General features: G+C 42.5%; 1 protein-coding gene across 2 annotated transcripts; it reads left to right on the forward strand.

The window, feature by feature from the left end:
* Positions 1-1,497: 1,497 nt before the first annotated feature.
* On the forward strand, positions 1,498-23,569 carry NCBP2 (nuclear cap binding protein subunit 2). 2 transcript variants are annotated; one of them, XM_068134497.2, is made up of 5 exons: positions 1,501-1,821; positions 8,597-8,737; positions 20,391-20,572; positions 22,746-22,884; positions 23,268-23,569. In XM_068134497.2, the coding sequence occupies exons 3-5, from the start codon at positions 20,523-20,525 to the stop codon at positions 23,364-23,366; spliced, it is 288 nt and encodes a 95-aa protein (XP_067990598.1). In that variant the 5' UTR covers positions 1,501-1,821; positions 8,597-8,737; positions 20,391-20,522; the 3' UTR covers positions 23,367-23,569. The 2 variants fall into 2 exon arrangements, with proteins under 2 accessions (XP_067990597.1, XP_067990598.1); XM_068134496.2 differs by lacking the exon at positions 8,597-8,737 and having other exon boundaries at positions 1,498-1,821.
* Positions 23,570-26,322: the final 2,753 nt, after the last annotated feature.

Genomic DNA, 26,322 nt, shown 5'->3' on the forward strand with positions numbered 1-26,322 from the left:
CACAGTGTTGTTCGTGTCTGTGAGGCGACTGAACGCTGTGTCAAGAGGCTCCTGGCTGTAAGCAATGGCAAAATGCCTCGTGAAAGTGGGATAAGAGCGGCAATTTCCACTTCTGTCCTTTCTGAGGTCGGTCGGTCTACATTTGCTTCCTTGGATCGGCACATGTTTGACTGTGAGGCAGACAGCAACCATGTGTTTGCTTTAATACATTCTGTATCACAATCATACAGCAAGATACGTTTCCATCATGTTGTGAGAACACTCGATGATGACATGAAGGAAGAGCGCATCAGGAAAAAATATTGCAAACTGGTCCTGTTTGCTCACCAGTGAGGCAACACCAGAGCAAGCTGAAATATAAGAGCGACCTCATCTCTACATGGTGTGGGTGTGTTTTGTGGGTTAACTGTGAATTGTGTGGGTTAACTACATGACAGCGTTTCATGTCATTTATGTGACTGACTCACTGTTGATGTGTTGCTGACCCATGTCAGTGTAGAATAAACTCTGGTTATCATTATATCTGCGTGGTTTCTAACATCTCGGTAATAGAAACATACACATCTTAGTTACAATATAATGACTGAATTAAGTAACATCATATAACATGACAACAAATCAGATCTTTATATTGAGGAATATTATAGAACAAGCCAAAGAATGGCAAACGACGATGTACCTCAATTTTATAGATTTCTAGAAAGCTTTCGACTCCTTGCCCAGAGAAAGTCTGGGTCATAATGAAGAAATACAGCATACCTGGAAAATTAGTGAACCTTGTAAAAGCCCTTTACCAAGACTTTCAATGTGCGGTCGTCGACCAAGGTGAAACAACAGAATGGTTCAAGGTGAAGACAGGAGTTAAACAGGGGTGTAACATGTCAGGATTCTTATTCCTACTAGTGGGTGATTGGGTCATGAGAAGAACGATAAAGAACACCGAGCGGTAATTTTGGGCACTTTTTTTTCAAACAAGCTCTAAACCATTGGATTCCCCAGGAAAAATGCGTCTAGAACCAACTTCAAACTTAATGAACACCATTTCCTTAAAGAACGGGATTCTGAGCCCGAATATCAGTTCAAATATTAGTATTCTATATTAATTAAATAGTCGGCGGTCCTAAAATTCGCTCCAGCTGCATCATCAGTGCGCCACGCCTTTGCTTTGACAGGCTTACGATCGGCTTCCCAATATGGCCGCCAGACTATTTCCGGTGGCTTCACGGCGGCTAATGCTGCGAGGTGGCCAATTGGCTCTCCATATTATATACCTCCGTGAATACAACACATTTTGCATTCTTATTTTAAGCGGCACAATTGGTTTAGTTTATGGTGGCCATGTCAATATAGTTCGCGTCATTTTTTTTTTTTTAGGTCAAGTTGGGGAGGATTTTCATCGTTAAATGAACGAAATATAGGTTTCGAAATATATACAAGGTGTCAAAAATATAATAAATTTTGGATTTCCATTCCCCAGTCCCCACCGAGCACCGACACTTTGTTGAAGTGTCGGTGGGGAATTTATCGCTTGGCTGGTGTTGTCGTTCTGAAAAAAAAAATTCGTTAGAAATTTTGCAAATCGAATCATTAGTATTTGATTGCCACGTATCGCAATCAAATCCTAATATAAATTTTACTTGAGGTAACCAACGTTCTTTTCCTCATGAATCTGCGCGCTCGAATTGGGTGGCAGGTTCACTGTGACGTTTTGGGTTGCCTCGGTGGGTTCTGGAGGTTCTTGGCGCTATGAATACGACTCTCCGTGCTCTCCATTCGGATTCCACTGTGGATCTGACACAGTACAGAGACCAGCACTTTAAGGTAAAACCACAGGCTTGCTTTCCAGGCTCGTTGTGCTCGGAAATGCGGTGCCCCTTCGCCTTGGCCTAGTTTTTACAGTGTGTACCAGACCCGTACAGTTAATACTATTACTTCCATACAAGGAACTTCGATGCTGGAGGCCGTTGGGCCCATATAAACCTGCGCTATTATTACCAACCTTTGGTTTTTTTTTATCCGTGCTGCCTTCTTTTTAAATGTTGAGCATCAAGCAAGGAAGCGGCACTATTAGTAGTAATATAATTAAGAGCTCTACTCGGCTAAAGTTCCAGCGAAATGTAGTTATTGGGCAAAAGGTCCCATGTTGTGTCGTGCTTGAGCAAAAAACTACGATATTGACAAATTACTTTTTTTTCCCCCTTGTAGAATCATCAAAATCAAGATTATATAACATTATTTATGTACATATTCATTTAACTATGTATCACATATATAAACAATGTCCACAAAGTTTATAAATTTCGAAAAAAAAAAAAAAAAATCACCATTGTTAAATAAACAAGACCAAAAGTCTAACGGCGGCGTAGCCGGGCTTGTAAAATATTATAAACCACAAACACACATGATTAGATTTTTAAACAGTCGCTGATGCTGTTTATCTCTCTATAATGCAAGCAATCTCTGTGTGTATGTCTGTGACCGCTGTTTCTCGACAACCACTGGTCTGATCTAAGTGAAACTTGCCAGGTATATTGCTGGGGACCTGAGGATGTGCCTTTTCAAGGTATGCTATTAATCGGACAAGTGGTTACCAAGTTATTGCCATTTATTTAGCAAACACGTACGTTTTGTACGTGAACGAAGGAACGGCGAAGGACGAGAGCGAAGGGACGGCGAAGGACGAGAGCGAAGGGACGGCGAAGGACGAGAGCGAAGACCGAAGGAGCGATGAAAGTTTTAATTTTTCTTTGCACGTACGGTCAAGCTACAGGGAAGGAACCGCGTGTGTGTTTGTTGTTCTCTTCTCTTTGTGCTTTTCCTTGCGATGAAATTGCAAAATGGCAAAATATGTTGGCGCTAATTGAAGAATTGGCCATTAAAACTAATTTGCGATTAATCGTAACTGCGATATGCGAACTTCCGGACAGTGAGGCCTTATTTTTGGTACGTACGTCAACGTACGTATGTCCATGTATTTACCTCCCCGCACGTACGGGCACGCACTAGTAACATTAAATAAAGAAATTTGGAGGAATCCCGACATCCGTGAGGTAAGTTTTACTTACACTACTGAGGGAATATCTACTGTAATCTATATACCCCACATAACAGGGTTGGGTTAATAACATGCTATCAAAAAACCGAGGCCAATTCCTTCCTTCCGCGGTTGTTAGTCCGTACACCGCTTATCATTGAATCATGAACCATACACCGCTTCAATCCATCAGGCATCAACTTTGTATTCACAACATTGGGATTAAAGTGTTATGGTCATATTTACTATATTATTATTATTACGAAAACGATACTACTGAAACGATATGATACTTTACTGTATTAAGAAACCTGGGCTTTGTCCAAAGCAGTCCGAAGGTGAGGCATGAAGCCTAAGGCCTGTACATATCGTTTTGTTGGAAGAGACGTAACGCCGATGCTTTCGATATTTGATGATCATTTTAACAATCGGTTTTTTTGTTTTTCACACTGAATGAAAAGCGTAAAGGTGATTGTGATATATGACAGGTTCGACGATATGTTCGGCCTGAACAAAATTGGAATAAAAATGGGGGTGTGTGGAGAGTCGGCCACCGTACCGCCGTAATGACATTATACGTAATCACATCACCCTGTCATGTGACCAGATCCTCAGCTCTGATTGGTATACGTCTGAAGGGTCATACATGCATACAGACGGACAAACACTGTTCTAGACGGCTGTGCCTTATGGGCTACGCCGTAAAAATACATTATTTTACTTCGATTTTTAGTATTTGTGTAGCACATTATTATCCATATTTCAGGTACTACTCGACATATATGTGATATTACAATATAATTGACATCAAAATAACCTCTGATCCCTGCACAGATTACAACAAACTTGTACAGTAGTATATCTGAACCTGACAACTCATTAGTGCAATATATCAACCCCTCCTTCCTCCTCTATTTTAATATTTGTCCATGTATATTCTCGTGCGTTATAGTCCGGGAGCCCAGTGGGGTCAGCCTAGCTGGAAAGTTAACCAATTTTCATGTATATGGCAATGGTCCATGTAAGGAAATGGATGTCTGCCAGGCACATTCTGGTGGGTGTGGTCAGAAGGGCCATTAGAAAGGGACCCCAAAATTAAGCTAGATCAGCTCTGAGTTAACCCGTGAAACCTACTGGAAAATGTTCTGCGTAGTCCCAGGTATCATGAATGGCCACTGCCAGACATTTTCAGTGGTGGGTTGTGCCTGCCAGACTTACATACCTGTACTCCAAAATTGAGCGAGATCAGCTCGTGAGTTAGCCCGGTGAAACCTACTGGAAAATGTTCGGCATAGTCCCAGATATCATGAATGACCACTGCCAGACATTTTCAGTGGTGGGTTGTGCCCGCCAGACACCCCCGAATGCCCCCACCTCCAAAATTGAGCAAGATCAGCTCGTGAGTTAACTCGGTGAAATCTACTGGAAAATGTTCGGCATCGTCCGAGATATCATGAATGACCACTGCCAGACATTTTCAGTGGTGGGCTGTGCCCACCAGACACCCCCGAATGCCACCACCCAAAAATTGAGCTGGATCAGCTCGTGAGTTAACCTGATGAGAATAAAATTGAGAATAAAATACTATGGAATAACAGCAACATAACTTATGAAAACCAGATGTTTTATTTCAAGTCATGGGAAAAGCAGGGATTTGTAAGGTGTAACACATCATTTGTCGTGGGTATTGTAAAGACGCTGACGTTATCTGTTAAATGTAATACGTTGCCGAAACTATTATTTCCCTTTAAGTTCGTAAAATTAAAGAAAGCGTTTCCGATATTATGGTTGGATAAATTGCGTACTGCTGAAACAGGTATGGATTAATCAGGGGAACAGTTTATAGAAATGTTAACTGGAGATGCCATCAATGTTTTAAACATGAAAACAAAACACTTCTACTCATTGATTGTAGAGAAAAAAAAAATAGAACCTGATGTATTTAATCTTTGGCAACAACGATGAGCTGTGGTACTAAAACACAACGGTGAGCTTTGGTACTTAAATGCATGCCAGAGCTCTTTTGCACGAGTTGAAATCTGAACTGATATTTTACTTCAACAGTAAACCAACAGTAAACCAAACGAAAGAAATGACAGCAGCCAGGTAGAAAGATTGTTTGACATGCTGTGGTACAGAGTTTGATTTCATTTGTCTGTACATTTATGTTTTGTAATGTCATCATATGATGAAACAATAAGGTCCCTCGAATGAGGCAAAAAATAATAATAAATGAATGGGCACTGGACCCCCCTCCCCAACTCCAAAATACAGAACTAGATCTGAGCTCATGAGTTACCAGTCCCGGTGAAAGTGACTGGTCTCCTATCAGTAATCCCCGTCTTCCTTCTCTGATTCTGAGTCTCCACTCCATGCTTTGCCATCTGAATCTCTCAATAATCCATCAATACTTTCTACTTCCAACTCCGACTCACTGTCACCTACGACCTCCATGTCCTCTGCGTTGTTACTGCCATTCACAAACGAACTGCCTGGTATGGCTGGCCCTTCAAACCAGGTTGGCTTCAGGATGTTGTCATTCACAGACCATCCATAATATCGGTTGGTGACAAACCGTCCCCAGGAGATGCTGTCACGGCATGTGTCCACAATGCTGTTACATACTGCATTCGTCGAATCTTCATGTCAAGGGTCCGACGAGAAGGTGGCAGCAGGGAAGAGTCGATCCGTTTGATGTTTGCCAGTGGATTCTCCTGAAAGTCAATGAAAGGCATGATTAGAGCTGTTGTAAGGTATTCTGATTTTATAATGATGATCATATTCTCAGTTTCTCATGCCTTAATTTCCTGATCAACTTTGCCAGTCATTTGCATCAGTTTGTTGTATCGTGCTTCATTGACATCTCGAGTCTTGCTTTGTCCATACATGCGGCAGACAAACTCTGATGCGACATCCGGATCAACACTACCAACCACCTCACCCATACTGATGAAGAGGTTGACGTAGCAGCCAGTTTTGTCCTTCTCTATGAGATTGAGGGGTTTACTTTTGCCTTTCCTGAAAAATCAAGTACAAATTCCAAATGTAACCATTCAACCACTGCTCCAATGATTTTACTTTGATAGAGACATTTTATTGAAACGCAAATATCTTGTGCCTACCTGTAAAAGGCCGAGGTGAAGTCTCATCCAGTGAAGGCAGGGTATCCGGGCAGTGCTCTGGGAAGTCCAGGTTTGCGCTCTTCAAGAACGTCAGCAATGTTGGTCATGTTGATATACCTCCTGCTGTTTCCCATCCCGCAGTCCATGATGATGTTGGCCATCGACCGGACTTCTCTGCGTTGCTGTCCAAGGGCGCCAATCAGTATCACTGAGACATCGGTGTCGGATGCCCTCACCATGACATTCCCTGCTGTAATATTTGCGATATGGAAAGCAATCAGCGTATCGGCCTCTTCATGGGTGCCTTGGAGGTGTGCTGGGCTGGTTACGGTAATATGATGGTGCTCCTCGGGGACGTACTGGAAGCATTTGCCACCGTAATAAGCAAGCAAGGTCTTTCCACCAAAGATATTCCAGTAATGATCTTTACCCCACTCTTTCAAGAGAAACTTGGTGAGTTCATTCTTGAAAACTCTATTGGTGAGAAGTTTTTGCCCACTCTGTCTGATTGTCTGATCTGGCCCGGCTATTACATATACTGAGTCAACTGCACCCCACAACTTTCTCTCACTGTCCTTGATGGAGTTCTCCACGTACTTGTCGAGACAAACATGTGCTTCACTAGCCCTCCCTGAACATACCACTGTCAGCATGGTCCGAGCAATTGATGCATATGATGCTCCCATGTTTTGTTGCGAGAGGACGGAATGGAGAAGAGTCCACCGTCATAGACCTGTACATAACTCCTCGGTAACTCGGATTCTGTGATTGTTTCCATTTGCAGGTACTCGAGCTTTTTCAGCAATGCTGATTTTTCGGTTTTCACATGCGCCCCATCACAGTGTGCGAGTGACGGTGGGTACGTGGTAATTGGGTAAGGGAGAACCTTCCGAAGGTCAAATGTTGTCTTCTCTGCAACGACTACGATCATACGTACAAACATATCCCTTAGGCTCAGCATTTGTCTTGGTTTTCTGTGAGGCAGGTAGCATAGTTTTGTTCTTCACGTTCTGAGCAGCGAAGTTCTGTACATGCGTGCATTTCACAGGTTCAAGAAATCGACTGCTGTTGCTGTCCCATTCATCTTGAAATTTATCTCTTTCATCCTGACCCCTTTTCAGTGTATTGAGTAGATATGCTTCGGTAGCCTTAGATGCTGCTTGACCGGTTGCAACATTCACCAAGGACCTTGGAGCATCATCTGTAAACGGATTGCAGAATTCGTCAATTTTTGCACTCAGTGCAGACTATTGTCCCTTTTCATTCTTGAGGGACGGCATTGAGCTGTTGCATTTTCCCCCAGTTCAAGCCCGGCGAATGTTCTTAGCTCAGTGACTGCCATTGCCCGCTGGGTCATAGTCACAGACCACCAGCGCATTGCGTTCTCAGAATTTCGTCTAGCTCAATGGGGGGTGGGGGGGGGGGCATTCGGGGGCATCTGGCGGGCACAACCCATCACTGAAAATGTCTGGCAGTGGCCATTCATGATACCTGGGACTACGCCGAACATTTTCCAGTAGGTTTCATCATGTTAACTCAGAGCTGATCTAGCTCAATTTTGGGGTCCCTTTCCTATGGCTCTTCTGACCACACCCATCAGAATGTGCCCGGTAGACGTCCATTTCCTTACATGGACATGGACCATTGCTATATACATGAAAATTGGTTAACTTTCCAGCTGGGCTGACCCACCTGGGCTCCCGGTCTATTAGTGCATACATGAGCTGCAACTCATTTGACATTTATCCAACCAGCAACGATTCTTCAAAATCTAAAAACATAAAAATATGATGCCATTATTATTGAAATCAAAACGTAGTTAATAAGAAGGAGCAACCGTATCCCTGCGCATCGTAAGAGGCGACCAAGGGTTGGCGTCAGGAAGGGCATCCGGCCATAAAAACATTGCCTCATACAGGGAACCATGATTGTCATGGGGCCCGCAAGGCTAACCCCCGCTCTAGCGGGGAAAATGGCCTTAAAACGATCATTCATTCATTCATTCATTAAATGGGATTGCAGACTCGCTAGGACGTGTTTGTATTATGTAGGGTGTTTATCAGCTGCTGTTTTTGTGTGGTTTATTGACGACGTAGATTTATGTTCAATCCAATATTGCTGCCAAAACACGTGACCGATGACGTCATCTAGTTAATTAATTATCCCATATCATTTTTGTGTAGATCATGCTCAACAAATTTCAAAATGATCAGATCAAGTGTTATACTTGTCTAACATGACATCATAATGAAGGCACTGATAAAATCATCATAAATATAGGTTGTTCCCCCATGGGGAGTACTTGAAAATGAGCAATGTTTCATTTTTTTCCATGGAGCAATTGCAGAGATTGTCGGTGCAATGTTTTTTGCTTTTTCCAAGATGGCGCCCATACCACGTGACATGTGATGTCATAATTATCATTTAAAATTTTTTACAGGAGGCGCTCGCATGGTAAATTTTGTGTGGATCGAACCAACGGTTGCAGAGAAAAGCTTACTCATTCTGTGCGGACAAACAGTCAGACCGATAGACAGCCAGACAAACGGACCCAAATGCAATACACCCTCTTCGGGTGAAGGTAAACACCATCATTGATTTGCAAATTCTCCAACCTGCCACACTTATTCGCATTGGCAGCACACTTGTAGGCAACAACACACTTTACTTCAGCTTTTGCACATGAACGACTCCGAAGGCATCTGCTCTTTAGGCAACGACAGTACTTGCTCTGTTTTGCAAATGGTGGCTTTGATTCTTTGTCCACCTCTGGGAGTATTGGATCAGACTCGTGCGCTCTTTTACCGACTGCCATTTGGTGCAATCCTCGCACCATGTGGAAGTGGAAGGCACCTTCCATTGGTGGCAGACTGCGTAGCTAACCCTTTGTTGTGGCAAACGTGTGTTCGTAGTTCATTAAAATTACCTTCAAAATCGTGAATATCGTAAAGTCCCTTGAAGAAAACCTTCGCTGCATGTTGACCTTCTGTGTTGACATCTAGATTGCTATTTGGTTCACCATACCATGCCAACGTTTGTAAGATAGCAACGTTCTGAAGGGCAAATTTAATTGCATGTTTTTTGCTGTGACAAAATGCGTACCTCACAGCATCACAAACACTCAAAATATGTGCATTTAGTTGGACTGATGTAATGAATGATGAGTCAGCGTTGCAAACCTCGATCAGCAGCAATTTTGTGACGGGGCAAATACTCATGTGACTTGTCATACCACAGCTTCTCTAAGAAAGGAATGTGCGTGCTGCAGTACAAGTCCATCAATAGCTCATCTGCATCCGTGGCCTGAACAACAACCCTCTGATATCCATCAATGTGTACACAGAATGCAACATGTGCGAATATGCGGCTATCGGCGTTTTCATGAGCCGCGCATGATAGCCCAGAAAGCTCAATTGGGCCATTTGACATCAACAGAACAGTTCTACCAGAATCTAATAAACTACTGACAAAGCTGACAATCCCCTCCCCACCCCCTAGTATCAGCCTCATTCATATTGGTAATGCTTGATCCATGACTCTCCAAGGAAGTTTAGAAGGCCTGCCTTGTTTAATGGGCTGTTGGTAAAAGGTTTCCATTCATGAAGGAACATCTTAGGTCTCATATGCTCTGCTGTTCACCTGTCACTTTTCACGTTTGAATTTTCCCTCACTTTTCAAACTTTTGTTGAGGTCAATATCATATCCGTTACAAATGACATTGATAGTCACAACTAGAACGGCACTCGGTAGAGAGCATATCTCCGCCAAACTGAACAGTTTATATTTTCTATCCCACGGATAGGCCGGATCTGTTTTTGGACCTCAACAAAATCTACTCGGCTTGTTCTCGTCACCTACCCAAATCATCCATAAAATGTTGTCATAAGTTTCGACAACTTTTGAAATATCATGCTATATATCGTTTTTGGCCCATCACTCAATGGTGAAGAATCACTTAAAATAATTAAAAAATTATTGTATCCGGATTCAATTCTTCACCAAAGTTGAATCAACTCTTCCTTGTCACACACCCAACCTGTCCAAGTCTCGTCTGAATCCTTCCACGACTTTTTGAAGTGTCGTGCTATATATCGGTTTTCGCTCCATCTCTCAATGGTGAAAAATCACTTTGCAAAAATTCTCAGATCTGCATCCGGATCTTAACCAAAATCTAATCATTTATCATCTCTGCCACATTTTGTCCGAATCCATCCACAACTTTTTGAGACATCCTGTTCACAGAGACGGACAGACAGGTGTGAAAACATAACCACCATCCACCTTTGGTGGCGGAGGTAGTTAGCTGGCATTGAAGCAAGTATTTTCTCTCAATACTTCTACAGTTCACCAAACGTTATGCGTTTGTATTCTCGGGAGTAGGGTTATTTTGTTCCACCCATGGATCATCAAGGTGATTATTTAGGGCAATTCGGCTTTGTTCCCTTTGTGCACGATGTAGCCTTGCTTGGAATCTTGATCAGCTTCAAACAGAGATGACGGATAAGTTGTTTATTTACAGCTGAAAGTGTCTACCTTATTACCCAGTTCTTCAACAAAGCCCAAATTCCAGGTCACCATGCTTTCTTCTTGGGATATTTTCTTCACTTTCTGAGAAATTGTTGGCATCTTCCTCGCTTTCTCTACAAATGTTGGCATCTTGACAAGCTCCACTGTGGTACTGTTTCTGCTCAGGCATGACTAATGCTGCCACACCCTTCTGTTTATCTAATACCAGGTCATTGGAAGTGGCTTTCTGTCCCGTCACAACATTGACAAGATCTTTGAGATCACATGCTAATGGATTGATCATGTGCCATGAATCGAGTGTTTGTTTGCTACACCTTAGGAGCTTCTTGTGTTTGTAGCATCTGGCAAACTATTCATATGAGTTTATGGTTTGGGTTTGTTAAGAAATAGTCGTCATGAATGGCAGGGCTCAATATACTTTTCACGTGTATTGAATGGTTGTTATTCCATGAAACACATGAGTCTTAGATGTTCAAGTGTCATGTATGACCAAACACCATTGGACTTGGCTTTGGTTTCGTGTACAGTGAAGTGGCCTTTGTTGAAGGCTTTGGCAACACGTGGTGCCGAGTTTTGGAGCTTTTTCATTGCTTTCACGTAATGCGGAACACGTGCAATGTAGTTGTGGTGACCAGATCAAACAAGGTATGGTAACGTATTCTCAACTTCATTCAGATGCATTTTCCAGTTTCCTGCCCGCTCCGTTTGAATATATCGCTTCAGTACCAGCACCATGTCGATGTACATGAGCCATAACTTTGTTGTAGGAGATGTAGACTGATATACAGTATACCCTAAATGTCGAGTTTCATGGACGTTCTGAAAACAAATAAACCAAAGTATAAAGGTCAAGAACATGTCATGTTCTATTTATCAGCTCTGGTATAACTTGTAGTAAGGATTCACTGCAATAGATATGTTATTCATCAAAATAATAATCATAATTTAAATGAATACACCAATAAGCAAATGTAGAACAAAATCCACAAATAAAATCAAATTGGTATGGTTGATAATATGGTATTAATGGAGTCTCAAGTTAATCTGTTCATCTTTTATGTTGTAATCTATGCAAGGGTCATCAGAAGTAATTTTGATATCAATTATATTGTTATATCAAGTACAGGGCCTCGAGAAAGTCTACACCTCCTTTCAAATTTTTCACCTTTTGTTTATTTATAGCCTGGAATCAAATTGCATAAAATCAGAATTTTCCCACCTTTATTTGCACATCGTAACCCACAACTTCCAAGTGAAAAACAAATTCTACAAATTTCAGAAATTAATTAAAAATACCAAACTATAATATTTTGGGTGGATGAGCAGCAACGAAGGTTGGAAAGGGTGGAAATGCGAATGGTTCGACGGATGTGCGGAGTATCGTTGAGAGAGAGGAAGACAAATGATGAGTTGCGAAAGATGATGGGAATAGAGCCTGTGATTGATGCTGTGAAGAGGAACAGGTTGAGATGGTTTGGTCATGTGTTGAGGAAGGATGAAAGTGACTGGTTGAGAAGAGTGATGGAAATGAATGTAGAAGGAAGTAGAAGACGGGGAAGACCGAGAAAGACTTGGCTAAAGATGGTGGAAGAAGAAATGCGGGCAAGGGGGTTAACAAGGAGAGATGCAGAAAATAGGGCAAAATGGAGAAGATTGTCATGGGGACCGCAAGGCTAACCCCCGCTCTAGCAGGGAAAATGGCCTTTAAAATGCATGTTGTTGTTGTTGTCCACCCCCCTGAGTTAATACTTGGTGGAAGCACCTTTTACAGCAATTGCAGCTGTGAATCTGCTGGGATAGGTCTCTACCAACTTTGCACACCTTGATTGGGCAATATTTGCCCATTCTTCTGTACAAAACTGTTCAAGTTCAATCAAGTTGTGTGGGGAGCGTTGGTGTTCAGCGATCTTTAACTCATGCCACCAGGGACCGGCAATTATATCGATATACCAGTTATACCGGTATAAATTTTCAGATCAAAGGTAGACGCAAAGCGCCCCTCCCTTTATATGAGGGATCGTTTCTCTGTATGCAGCTTTAACATGGGGATTGAAAATACGTTTCTCGGCTTCGACTGGACGAAATCGGCTGCAAGTTTCAGAAGTAAATGCTTTGTATGTTGAGGTAATATGTTCCAAATTTCAGCAACATCTGTTTCCACATTCTTGAGTTGTATTTAGAAAACCCTCAAATTCACGTTGGTGTCTGTCCGTCTGTCCTTCCGCCCAAAATGTGTTTGCGCTAGCTGAAACACCTTTATGTGAACAAAATGTGTTTGCGCTAGCTTTCAGCTTGAAACTTGCTGAAATTTGGAATACTAGGGCATGCCCGTACGTGGGTGCCCGTTCCTTGCCAAAAAAAAAAAAAAACGCTACCCGTACGCTCTACCTCGCCCGTACGCCCGTAAACAAAAAAAACAACGCTCTTCGCTTCCGCCCTTCGCTCTGACTGAATTGGGAGAAATAATGCGCATAAGAAATCGAGAAATTATTATTTTCTCCGGAAGAAATCGAATTACGAACCGTAATGGCGCAGGCTCTCGGGCTCGCAACAACGCGTTCTGTGATTGGCTGCCGGAAGTGAAGTCTTCACTGTCGCAAATGTGAAGCGATGAATACGATGAATCGCAAATTAGTTTTAATTAGTTTTAAAACATAGTTTAACGGCAACATAGTTTGCCGACGGGAAATAAATGAATACGCTCTCAAATGTGCCATCCGAGGCAGAGTCTGTTCGCCACGTTCGGCACACGTGATAGCTCGCTGCTCTCTGATTGGTTGAATCGTTTTTTGGACATAGCTCGGTAACTACTTCTGCGATTAATTTAAAACCTTGAAAAGGCACATCCTCGGGTCCCCAGCAATATACCTGGCAAGTTTCAAGTATATCGGACCGGTAGTTGTCGAGAAACAGCGGTCACAGACAAACATACATACAAACATACAAACATACAAACATACAAACATACACACAGAGATTGCTGGAATTATAGATAGATACATCGGCCAATAGGTCTAGATAATGGCTTGAAACAAATTCCATCTAAATGCTATAGTTTTTGCTTTAAAATGAAATATATATAAATATATATATATATATATAAATAAATATATAAAATATATATACACACTTTATAACTCTTCAAAATATTATTACCCAAATCTAACGTGCTGGATTAATGTCCGAATGGATAAGGCATCAGACTCCCAAGCTGGGGAGTGTCGGTTCAAATCCTGTCTGTGTTGAATATTTTTTTTGCTTCTTACTTTTTGAAGTCTTTTATATCGTCTAGCACCCCTCCCTTTATATGGGATAGTTTCTCTGTATGCAACTTTGACATGGGGACTGAAAATTCGTTTCTTGGTTTCTACTGGTATATTATATATATAAATATACATATATATACACGCACTTTATACCCCTTCAAAATATAAAAAAGAAAAAATTATAACGTGCTGGCTCAATGGCCTAATGGATAAAGCATCAGACTCCCAAGCTGGGGATTGTGGGTTCGAATCCTGTCTCGGTTGAATATTTTTTCTTCTTATTTTCTCAAGTCTTTTATATCGTCTTGATTTAAGTTTTTTACGATGAACAAATGCATTTTGTTCATATTTAAAATAAAATGTATTTTGTGAAAATGCCAGGGGCATAAAAAGGCCCCTTTATATGGGATGTGCCATGTGGCAAAGTATAGAAAAGAAAGGACATTCCATAGCCTGTAGACAATGCCAAACAACACAAAACAAGAAGATGTCATGCGGAGCACGATACTTGCAAAATCCCCTTTCCCTGCCCCCCCCCCCACCCCCACCCCCAAGGAAAAAAAATTCCATTGATACAGCAAATTGTCCATTTCATCAAGATTAAAATTGACAATCTTGATCAAAGCTCAGGTCAATAGGAAGAAAAGTGACGATTTTTCAAATGAAAAATGATGATTTTGGAAGGTTGACCTTGAGTTGACCTTTTGACCTCAAAAATAGTGAGTTTCCCTATTTAGTGACAATGTGCAAATGCTGTTCAATTTTCAATTCAATCGGATGAAAATTGAGGATTTTGGAAACTTGGCCTATGTTGACCTTTTGACCCATGTTGACCTCAAAAATACTTGGTGGTTGAATTCAGTGACCAGATATGCAAGTCCCCTTCAAATTTCAAGTCAATCGGATGAAAATTGAGGATTTTAGAAATTTAGCAAAGTTGGTGACCTTTGGCCTAAAATTTGACCCCAAAAACAATAAGCTTCTTGCTTTTGACCAACTCTACCATTTGGTGAAGTTTCGTGAAGATAAGTTGAAAATTGTGACCTGTAGGCCGGTGACAAACAAACAGACAAATAGAACCACAAACGCAACCGACCAATATACTTGAAAAAGCTTCGATTTTGCAAGTAATAAGGGGAATTCAAAAAATCTCGTGGGCTTGCTGGACCACCCTTGCGTTCTGAGGAGGAACAAAGTAATGCTCTGGAAAAGTTCTTATAAAGGGGTGCCAATTTGATTCATACAGCTGCATGAAGAAGTAAATGTATTCTATTTGCCAGATTTGCCAGATTTCCGATAGTTATCGATACTGTACATGTCGTCATTGTGTGTGAGAGATAAACAGCTGCTCGCAAGGAAGGAGAAGAAGAAGAAGAATGAATGAAAGAATGATCGTTTTAAGGCCATTTTCCCCGCTAGAGCGGGGATTAGCCTTGCGGGCCCATGACAATCATGGTTCCCTGTTTTGAGGCAATGTTTTTATGGCCGGATGCCCTTCCTGACGCCAACCCTTTGTCACGCTCTTACGATGCGCAGGGATACAGTGTACCTATTCTAAATCGGGGTACACACCGTGATCATTCATCCCAGCAAGCTGGTACTCAATTTGCCGACCTCGGAAGGATGACAGGCTGAGTCAACCCCCCTGGCGTTAATTCAGTGATCGACCGGGATTCGAACCCAGGATCCTTGGATCCCAAGCCGGCACCCTAACCGCTAAGCCAACGCAAGGAGGGAGGAACCTGCTTTAAAAACAAATATATATCAATTGAAACAGAAAACCAAATACTGCAAACCAAAACAAACAGTCATCAGAAGAAACCAAAAAAAAGGTAAAGAGCAAAGATGGAGTCATCAGGAGGAACCTGGATAGGATTCGGGTTTCAGCCGCTACTCCTCTACCCTCAAACCCATCCAAGCGCAGCCAAGTGAGCATTCCAGGAAAAATAATTCTGCAAGAATTCACTTCTCCGCAGTCAGATAGAAAAAGAGACATAAAGAAGCAAGAATTAGAATGAATAAAGAGAAATATGAAAAAGTAGAAAGAAATGTGAAAGGAACTTTTACATGAGTTGTTAGGGTTAGGATCTTGTATACCAAAAAAATTAAAACAATTAACACAAAGATCCCTAATTCCTAGCCCTAGCTCTTTCCCTTAACTCCTAGCCCTAATTCCTGTATTATTTATTTAATATATCTATCTATATATATATATATAAAACACTGTGTGTGTGTGTGTGTGTGTGTGTGTGTGTGTGTGTGTGTGTGTGTGTGTGTGTGTGTGTGTGTGTGTGTGTGTGTGTGTGTGTGTGTGTGTGTGTGTGTGTGTGTGTGTGTGTGTGTGTGTGTGTGTGTGATACCGATAGACTCCTAAACGGAGAGGCTCACGTGCTTGATATTTGGCATAGACATGGCCATTGAGCCTGGGAAGAACATGGCCTACCTTAAAATATTTGACGAGATCCATATTTTTTATTCATATTTATTTCAGCGAGGAATATTATACACGGAATCTGAGCCGGTGGCAGAGCAGCGTGCTGATTCGCTCAGAGCGATCACATGATGTTCCATCCCCGCCGCCAGACCATTGAACGGAAAATATATCGAATCAATGACCATTGCCATTCACACCACATAGGTGGAGATGCAGCTACCGGGCGCCATCTTGGTTGGCACTCGATGCTGGGCGATGGTGATTTCCATCACACGTTTGCACGTAATTCAGAGCGAAAAGTGATTGCGTTTTTTCACCTTTTGTGCGATCGTGTTTTGTGTCGATTTTGTGCGATATGAATTAAACGTCTTTTAAACAGCTGTGAAACGTCTTTCCACAACCCTTCCGTAACCGATTGGAGCAGTTTATTGCCGCTCAAAATGGCATTTTAACAGTTGTCTGGCTTTTAAAATCTGGGACACGTTCAAAACAAACGAGATCCGCGAAGTGAGTTGGTCGAGTCGTGCTAACCAAGATGGCGACACGGCGGCTACACTTTTCACGGAGTATGAGCGTTATATATATTTTCAATTCAGTGTGCCAGACTCGCTCATGTACTTGATTTGTGGCATAGACATGGCCATTGGGCCTTCACGGTGTAATTTGTGCGAGGCTTTTGTCCGAGTGAGCTTGAGTCGAGAGGGCGAATGTATGGGTTGAGAATGTACGGGTCTCCCTTCCCCCGCCCGGCAACGCCGGTACTGGAGGGCGTCACAGGATCGGTGAGTCTCCAAAAGCCGCTTCGTGCTGTTGTTGCGAAGATGCTGGACGATGTCGCGATTGTTGTGCTGCTCTCCTACCATGAGAACTGCAACGTCATTGTTGACTGGCCCTCCCCTTCCTCCCCTCCCCTCCGTCTTCCCCTCCCCCTCTCTCCCCCCTCCGTCTTCCCTCCCCCCTCCGTCTTCCCCTCCCCCCTCCGTCTTCCCCTCCCCCTCCGTCTTCCCCTCCCCCTCCTCTCCCCTCCTCCTCCTCTCCACTCCCCTCCCCTTCCCCCTCCCACCCTCCCCCCTCCTCCTCCCCCCCCTCCCACCCTCCTCCCCCCCTCCCACCCTCCTCGCCCCCTCCCACCCTCCTCCTCCCCCCTCCCCCCGTTTCCCTCCCCTCCCCCGCCCGGCAATGCCGGGTACTTCTGCTAGTATGTATAATGTATATATTTTTTTTTGATACCGATTATACTGGTGTATACCGGTATGAGCCCACTGATGCATCAATATATCAGAAAAAGTCAATACCGACGGAGCCTGAGCATGCACCTGAGGTAATTTTCAATGGCTAGTACAAGAGATGTCTAGTTTTGTATTTTTAATTGATATTGTGAAATTTGTAGAATTTGTTTTTCATTTGGAAGTTGTACTTGACGATGTGTAAATAAAGGTGGGAAAAGTCTGATTTAATGCAATTTAATTCCAGGCTGTAAGGCAACAAAAGATGAAAATATTGAAAGGGGGTGTCGATTTTCTCGAGGCATGATGAGTAGCACCTGAGTTATGTTCAATAATGTGTGATGTAAATACTAAAATTGAAGTAAAATAATGTATTTTTTTTTAACAATTGTTGATTTTTCTTAACCCTTTGAGTATGGGATTTTTTTGATAAAAATACCCCGGGTACGGGATTAATTTGGCATTACGGGAATGCAACCACGTACTGACGATCTATTTATAGGTATAGTCGATGACGTGTAGTAACGTCATGTAGTAACGTCATCCATACTCAAAGGGTTAATTTTCTCTAAAAAAATTTATTTCAAACTTAATTTTTATTTCAAACCTTGTGGGCATTGTTTATATACGCTCTGCATAGTTGAACGAATATGTATATAGATAATGTTGCATATCTTGATTTTGATGATTCTACAAGAGAAAATGTAATTTTTGTCAATGTTGTAGTTTTTGCTCAAACACGACAAAACACGACGCGACACTTTTGCCCAATAACTACATTTCACAAGAACTTTGGCCTTTTAATTAAGTAGACCTTTTAATTAAGTAGACCAAGAGTAGACCTTTTAATTATATCCATCTATCAAAAGAATAAGGCCTGAAATTATATTGAGTGGTGTATAGTTGAACCCTAAATAGCAGCCTTTTTCAGGTCTGGATCACCGATACTAATGAATGATGGGTCACAACCAATAAACTGCCAGCAAAAAGTACATTGAGCTTCTGTTCACACAAGATGGAGGTTCATGGAAGAGTGAGCATACAAGGTGTAACTAGATGGTATTCATGCAATACCTCACCCACACACAGCCTTACAAATCTGTAATTGCATCCACCTACATTTCTGAAGTGAATGTGCACAAATTATACTTTGAAAAGTCTGATATAGAGAGTACATTCATAAGCCGTTACAAAGTAGCTTTTATTCTCGTTCGTGTGTTTTCACAACTACCAAGGCTGATAAAGACCACAACCAAGGCTCCTGCCTCTCACCTAGCTCGGCTTCACGCGGTTGAAACCAAAGCTTTCAGAATCATTGGAATCTCCCGCGATGAAGCCAATTCCGAGGGCCTATCACTCACTCACCGCAGGCAGGTGGTGGCCTTTCTGTCTTCCACCGACTCCTCTCCGGCCTTGCTCCTCCAGCTCTGTCTGTGCTCTGGCCCCCAAATATTCCTGCTGGGATGCACAAGATCTGCCAGCAACCCTCTTCTGGTTAAACTGCCAAAATCTAGGCTCTCTGCTCACCTTCACTCCTTCATTCCTCTTTTCTTCCGCCTCTGGAACAAACTCCCTCACTCTCTTCAATCCCTCTTCTCCCTCCAGGTCTTTAAAACAGCTGTTCACCATCATCTCTTATCTTCCCCCATCCAAAACCTTGATCTTTTCTACCCCCGTTAAAACACCCCAAATCCACCTCTTTCAATCCCCAACTTCTTTCCTGAAATTCCGAGAAGTGAAATTCCTCGTGTTCATTTGCTTTATACCGTGTACCCCTCCCTCTTCTCCCAGCCCCGCCTCCACAGATCTATCGATGTCCTTGTTCTCTACTGTTGTTGTGATTGTGTGCTTCCCTCTCTCTCTCCTTCTTGTCTCCCGCTCCCTTCATTGTATGTTTTATGTGTCTGTGCATGTTTTCATGTTCAATGTGTTCGGTCTTACACGAGCCTCAATTCTGTATACAAAAAAAAAGAAAGACCCCGGAATAGATCGCTAAAGTATAAGTTCAATATGCTCTATATGAAATTGTCATGTAACATGTGGTGAAGTTCCAATTTCCTCCATTTAACGTTTTTCTACGTACACTTAATAAAATGCGGAAACTTATGTACTAAAGTGACCCATTGCTTAACCCAGCTTTCCGCGCTCGTGGGTTAAACAAAAGCAGCACTCGGTGGAGAGGATACCTCCACCAGGCTTAACAATTTACGTTTTGTATCCCACTGATAGGCCGGATCTGGATTCGGAACCCAAACAAAACCTAACCGGCTTGTTCTTATCACACACTCAAGTTCTCCACCAAATTTTGTCCGAATCCGTCCACAACTTTTTGAGATATCCTGCACACAGACACAGACAGGGGTGAAAACATAACTGCTGCCCACCTTTGGTAACAAGGCAACAAACTGTCGTCAGCGTTACAGTTGGACACAACCAGGAAGAGAATGAGGTGAGGAGGGAACACAGAAAAAGAGCTGTTTGAAGGATGGATTAATGGGGGTAGAAAAGATGAGTAAAGATGGGGGTGATGTGAAACGGGTGATGTGTATGAAAAAAGGTTATCGAAGAACCACTCCTTTCGTGTCTTCAGCCGCGTAGGGCTGTCGACGCAGTTTTTCCTTGGCTAAGGGGCACACTCCTGGACATCTCACCCCTCCGATGCAGAAAACGTTTTGCACAATGTATTTTGGATTCGAAATAACTAAAAGTTTGTGCCTTGCGGACATGGTAGATGTCCAAGTCGTACGCAGCAAGGAGACGTACTTTGCCTGCGGTGTGCAGGGCAGCCGTTGTGACCAAGAACATCTTCTCCTGGCCAGCTCCACGCTGTATGTGGGTAATCTCTCTTTCTACACGACCGAAGAACAGATCAATGAACTCTTCTCCAAGTGTGGAGACATAAAGAAGACCGTGATGGGGTTGGATAAAGTGAAGAAGACTCCGTGTGGATTTTGCTTTGTTGAGTATCCTTTTCTTGCCGAGTTACTCCATTTTGTTTTCCAAGACTTTTGTTGTGTTTGTGGTTTTGTTAACATGCAAGGCTTGACTGGATCCAATATGGTTACCAAAACCTTTTAAACTATTTTAACTTCAATCCCATTCCACCCTCCAGGTCTTTAAAACAGCTGTTCACCACCATCTCTTATCTTCCCCCATCCAAAACCTTGATCTTTTCTACCCCTGCTAATTTCACCCCAAATCAACTTTTTTCAAATACCAACTTCTGTCCTGGAAGTCCTTGGTCTCCTTGTGTTTTATACTTCCCCCACCCCCCCCCCCCCCTTCCCATGCCTCCTCCCCCCAAGCCCTCTCCCTCCCACACATCTCCCTGCTCTCAAATGTTGTGTTTGTGTGCTTCCCCTTCTCTCCCCATCTTGTCTTCTGCTCCCTCTTTTTATATATTTTGTTTGTCTGGTTGATTTGTTTGTGAAATAAATGTTAGCTCTTTCACGAGCCTCGATTCAGTATTAAAAAAAAAAAAATTATTTTATTTTATTACAACGAGTTTATTTGAAGATATTTTCATTTGTAAAATCTGTAATTGCCATTGAGGATTATGGAATGTCACCATCACTATCCTTCACAAAAGCAAATTGTTGAACATCTCGTGAACCATTCTATCTTTTATGTAAGTAGAAACATCTGCTTCCTGGAACTGGGGGAAGGAGTCATGTGCATGTGCGCACCATGCGGACCCAAGCCTTTCACGAACCGGCTGACCAGGCCCGATGTGCGATGAAGGTTCGGGTAGGTCTTTGTTATTTGCTCAGGGTGCCGGCGATAGCTCACCTGCTCTTCATGAAGGACACCATTGGATCTTTAGCGTCCACCAACCAATGTCGATAGACGGGACCCTCGTTTAACGTCCATCCGAGGGACGGCACACACAATCATACCTTGCCATCTGTGTTTATAGCTGCGTCAGGATTCAAGTACAGGCTAGACAGTTTAGGGTTGAGCGTGCGTACCTTTTGGCCATCCTGTCTTCCTCCCTCTTACCCCTGCATGTTCATATTAGTATTATTACTAGCAAATACCACCCGCTGCTTAGCTGATGGGAATAATAAGAGGGGAGGTTGAGGTGCAACTCCTCACGTCACTATACACTCTAGGAGGGAGGGAAGGAGGGCGAGAGAGGGATGGGAGAGAGAAAAAGGAGGGGGGGGGAGGGTGGGTGGGGGTTTAGTTAAGTTGGATGCTTTTGCAATTTCACATTTTCTTGTGTAAATATGGAGAAGGAGGGGTCACAGCCTTGTTTAAATATACACGCTTTAAATAAATATGCTTAGTTATAAGAATTGCTAATGTCTTACATTTTTTTAGCTCACCTGGAACGAAGTTCACGGGGAGCTTATGCAATGGCACGTCGTGAGTCCGTCCGTAAACACTTGAAACTTCTTCTCCGAAACCGCTAATGGGATTGTGACCAAATTTGCCACAAATTATATTTGTTGTGTTGACAAGTTTGTTCAGGGCATTAGAAAAAAACTCGAAGATAAGGGGGGTTCATGGGAGGTCAAAGTGGATCCAGGTTTGACCCCCAAAAATAGGAATTTGCTTTTTTCTCTGAAACCACACACATGATTTCAATGAAACTTCACCACAACCTTCATCACCCATTATGTACCAATGTTTGTTCAAGGCATTAGAGAAATTGGGGTCTGAGAAAGTATACGGGGGGGGGGGAGTGGTTGCCCCCGAAATAGGTATTTTTTTTGGTTTAAAGTCTTATAATTATGTTAGTATGATTCTACATGCTGCCCTGTGTTCTAGAAACCATTGAAATTGGTTTAAAATACCTTTAGTCAGTGTAATATACTATTTATTCTACCAGGTGAGCGCTGGGGGTATTGCCCCTATGTTTGTTACTCTAGGACAGCAAAAATCCTTTAAAGTGACGGACACACAGATGGACACTTCTCATAATGGTAATGGAGGCTCTTGAGAAGTGCGGAAGTAGTCGAGTATGTCAATACTCGAGTCTTTTCCGGAGCTGAACTTTTGAGGGATTTATTTAACAAGTCCAAAGCTTCGGTTTACTGCATGAATTGGAAAATCATTTTTGACATCTCTCTCCCCATGTACTGTGATTCGTCGCACTTCCTGGTCCTTTTGAGCCCTTGACTACACGACCAGATATTACACGCGTGCGGATACCGAGCATGCCATGCGCTTCATCAACGGAACGCGTCTGGACGACCGAATCATTCGCACGGATTGGGACACGGGATTCAAGGAGGGCCGTCAGTTTGGAAGGGGAAAGACCGGTGGACAGGTTTGCATCTCGGATTAAGACGTTGTTTGTTCCGTGTGTCTCGTTAAACAAAGCATGCCCGAGTTCTGTAAGCACAGCAGTCCTCCAATTTGTGAGGTTAAAGTTGAAAGCAAGGCTAACAGGTCCAGTATTGGTGGCAAGCTTCATATGATGTATGTAAAAAAAACCAAAAAAAAAACCAGACATGTAGCCCCACCCAAAGTAAGATGTATTCCCCTTTTATCCATTCCCTTCCCAAAATATCCATCTCTCCTCTCCTCAAGACTTCCCTCTGTTCTTTTTGACGTTTAACCTCGCTCCCTTACCTGTTTGACATGAAGACCCCTTTATAAAAACCTGTGAAGACATCGGTAACCTCCTTTTTTTCTTTTCTTTTTTTGTAGGTTCGGGACGAGTACCGCACAGACTACGATGTCGGGAGAGGTGGCTATGGGAAGATAATGCAACTCCAGAGAATAAATGACAACACAATGGTTTTCTAAAGATGAAGGAAGCCCAACTTGAACTCTGCTATTCTGCTACAGGCAAAGGTTGGTTTGCTGACCAACAGGTGCCTTGGTATATTGAAGTCTGTATTGTGCTTCCTTTGATTGCCATTGAGGACATAAACCGCAATTGTAAAGTTGGGCCTTTTGGTTGTATTTTACTTTTATGTTTCAATAAATGTAGAATGTATTCATTTCAACTTTTTCGGGAACTGAGTGGCGTGTTGATGAGGGGAGTGTCGTTGAAGCTGAAGGGACAGGTGTATGCTGCATGTGTGAGAAGTGTTATGATTTATGGGAGCGAGACATGGGTAATGAACGTAGAGCAGCAACGAAGGCTGGAAAGGGTGGAAATGCGAATGGTTCGATGGATGTATGGAGTATCGTTGAGAGAGAGGAAGACAAATGATGAATTGCGAAAGATGATGGGAATAGAGCCTGTGATGGATGCTGTGAAGAGAAACAGGTTGAGATGGTTTGGTCATGTGTTGAGGAAGGATGAAAGTGACTGGTTGAGAAGAGTGATGGAAATGAATGTAGAAGGAAGTGGAGGACGGGGAAGGCCGAGAAAGACTTTGCTAAAGATGGTGGAAGAAGAAATGCGGGCAAGGGGGTTAACAAGGAGAGATGCAGAAAATAGGGCAAAATGGAGAAGATTGTCATGGGAACCGCAAGGCTTACCCCTGCTCTTGCATGGAACATGGCCTTAAAATGCCTGCTGTTGTTGTTGTTTTCATTTCAACTATTCCTGAGTCCTTTCCGGATTAATTTCGGCTTGAGATGTGGTGACAAAGCGCCAATGCTTCATGAAGGAGTTCCATGACGTGGGTTTTGAATACAAGTCGCTGCAGGCGAAATGCATCCATGGATTAGAGGTGCTGGTCCGGTAAGTAAGGCCTCAGTACATCGCTTGATTCAAGACCAAGGTAAAGTGCAAACTGGACGTTTGTTGGGCCTGACCTGGGCACCACGCACCATTCTCGGGAGCATGAGTGGTGCATTAGCTGCGAGGAGTGGTAGTACGCATTAGAATGTCCAAAATGCAAACGGTAGCGACCATATGATCTCTGGCTGCAAGCAGATTGGCCAATATTGGGAATCTTTACTTGAAAGTATAAACAACACCTGCCGTCATATCTTGTCATAGAAATCAGAAATTGTCCATCTGCCTTGTTTAGGCTTGACCTGGTAAGGTACCTCATACAATTTGATACTTTGTTTCCAAGCACATTCTCACTTCTGATTGGGTGATGAGAAAAAGGGTTTCCTGTCATAATTGCTTAAAGGGAAAAGGTTGTTTATACGAGGTAACGTTGAATTGAACTATGTGGGTAAATGGTTACTTTTCGACTCGGAAATAAGCTTTAACTGTGCCTAGACAGGCATGACAATGGCGTTCTCAACTTGGGTATGGCTGTTGTTTACCTGAAAGTTAGTAATATGTGCTAAAGGTAGGATTTTTACCTCGAACCCTCCTCCTCCCCCCCCCCCCCTCCTACGACATGTAATCTACAGCTGGTTTGCCTCGTCTTCCCCCCCTCCCTTTATTTATTTATTTTGCAATTGGTTAAATGATTCTGTTCCTTGAAACAGTTCTGTATAAATAAACTGCCTTCCACATTTCTCCCTTTTGTTTTTTCTTCCTCCTTGAGTGGCATTGTCGGAATTTTGTTAACGTAAGGTCAAGGCAGTGTGTGCCGCACAAGACCCTGGTGGGGCGGAGTTCAAGGAGGAAGTTAATCTGATGACTTCTTCTGCTGCCATTGTCCTTTTGGACATTTTAAAGGCCTTTAGTTCCAAAGCAGTAAATTATAAATATAACTTTCACATGGACTCGACTTCACTCTTAAAGCAACTGTTAAATTGGTGAAGAAGCAGGTTTGCCACAGAGGAGTAATATAAATTTGAATAACATATAAACAAGAAGACGTCATGCGTAGCACGATACTTGCAAAATCTCCCCCCCACCCCCAAAAGTTTTCCATTGATATAGCAAATTGTCCATTTCATGAAGATTAAAATTTACAATCTTGATCAAAGCTCGGGTCAACAGGATGAAAAGTGACTTTTTCAGATGAAAAATGATTTTGGAAGGTTGACCTTGAGTTGACCTTTTGACCTCAAATAGTTTCCCTATTTAGTGACGATGTGAAAATGCTGTTCAATTTTCAAGTCAATCGGATGAAAATTGAGGATATAAAAAATTTGGCCTATGTTGACCTCAAAAATAGATGGTGGTTGAATTCAGTGACCATATATATAAATCCTCTTAGAAGTTCCAAGTCAATTATTGTGACCAATATACAGTTGCAGTTTCTGTAACTTATCGTAATAAAGCCATGTACCAAGTTTCAGTTCTATATGTCAAAGGGTAAGGGGAAAACTCTGGAATACCACAGGTGGGATGGACAGACGGACAGTAAACCTATAGTACACGGACAGTAAACCTATAGTCCATGGACAGTAAACCTATAGTCCACCGCTACGGTGAAACCAGCAGGGGACTAATAACAGGAATAGGCATCCACAACCATACTTGACCATGTTGTGGAACGTCGGCTGATGTCCTCACCTTTTTCACCTGTATTCGCCTGTCCCGTGCACAGCAGGAGATGGGGCTTTGCAATCACTTCTGTGTGTGTGTGTGTGTGTGTGTGTGTGTGTGTGTGTGTGTGTGTGTGTGTGTGTGTGTGTGTGTGTGTCTGCCTGGGCTGTAAAAAAATTTACCAATTGAGTTATTTTCACCACTTATGATAACACGTAGAAAGCAAATTAATAATTTTGTCGTAAGGTCAACATCACATAAAAATCATCAAATTTCATCCAATTGTCCTGAAATTTAAATTTACCATTTGAGTTTTTTATTTTATCAAAAGGAGGTTGAAGGTCAGCGTCACCTAAAATCATCAAATTCTATGCAATTGACCTGACATTTCGATTTACCATGAGTTTT

The sequence above is a fragment of the Myxine glutinosa genome, chromosome 13, assembly GCF_964187855.1.
Source record: "Myxine glutinosa chromosome 13, kmMyxGlut1.1, whole genome shotgun sequence".
Taxonomy (NCBI): Eukaryota; Metazoa; Chordata; class Myxini; order Myxiniformes; family Myxinidae; genus Myxine; species Myxine glutinosa.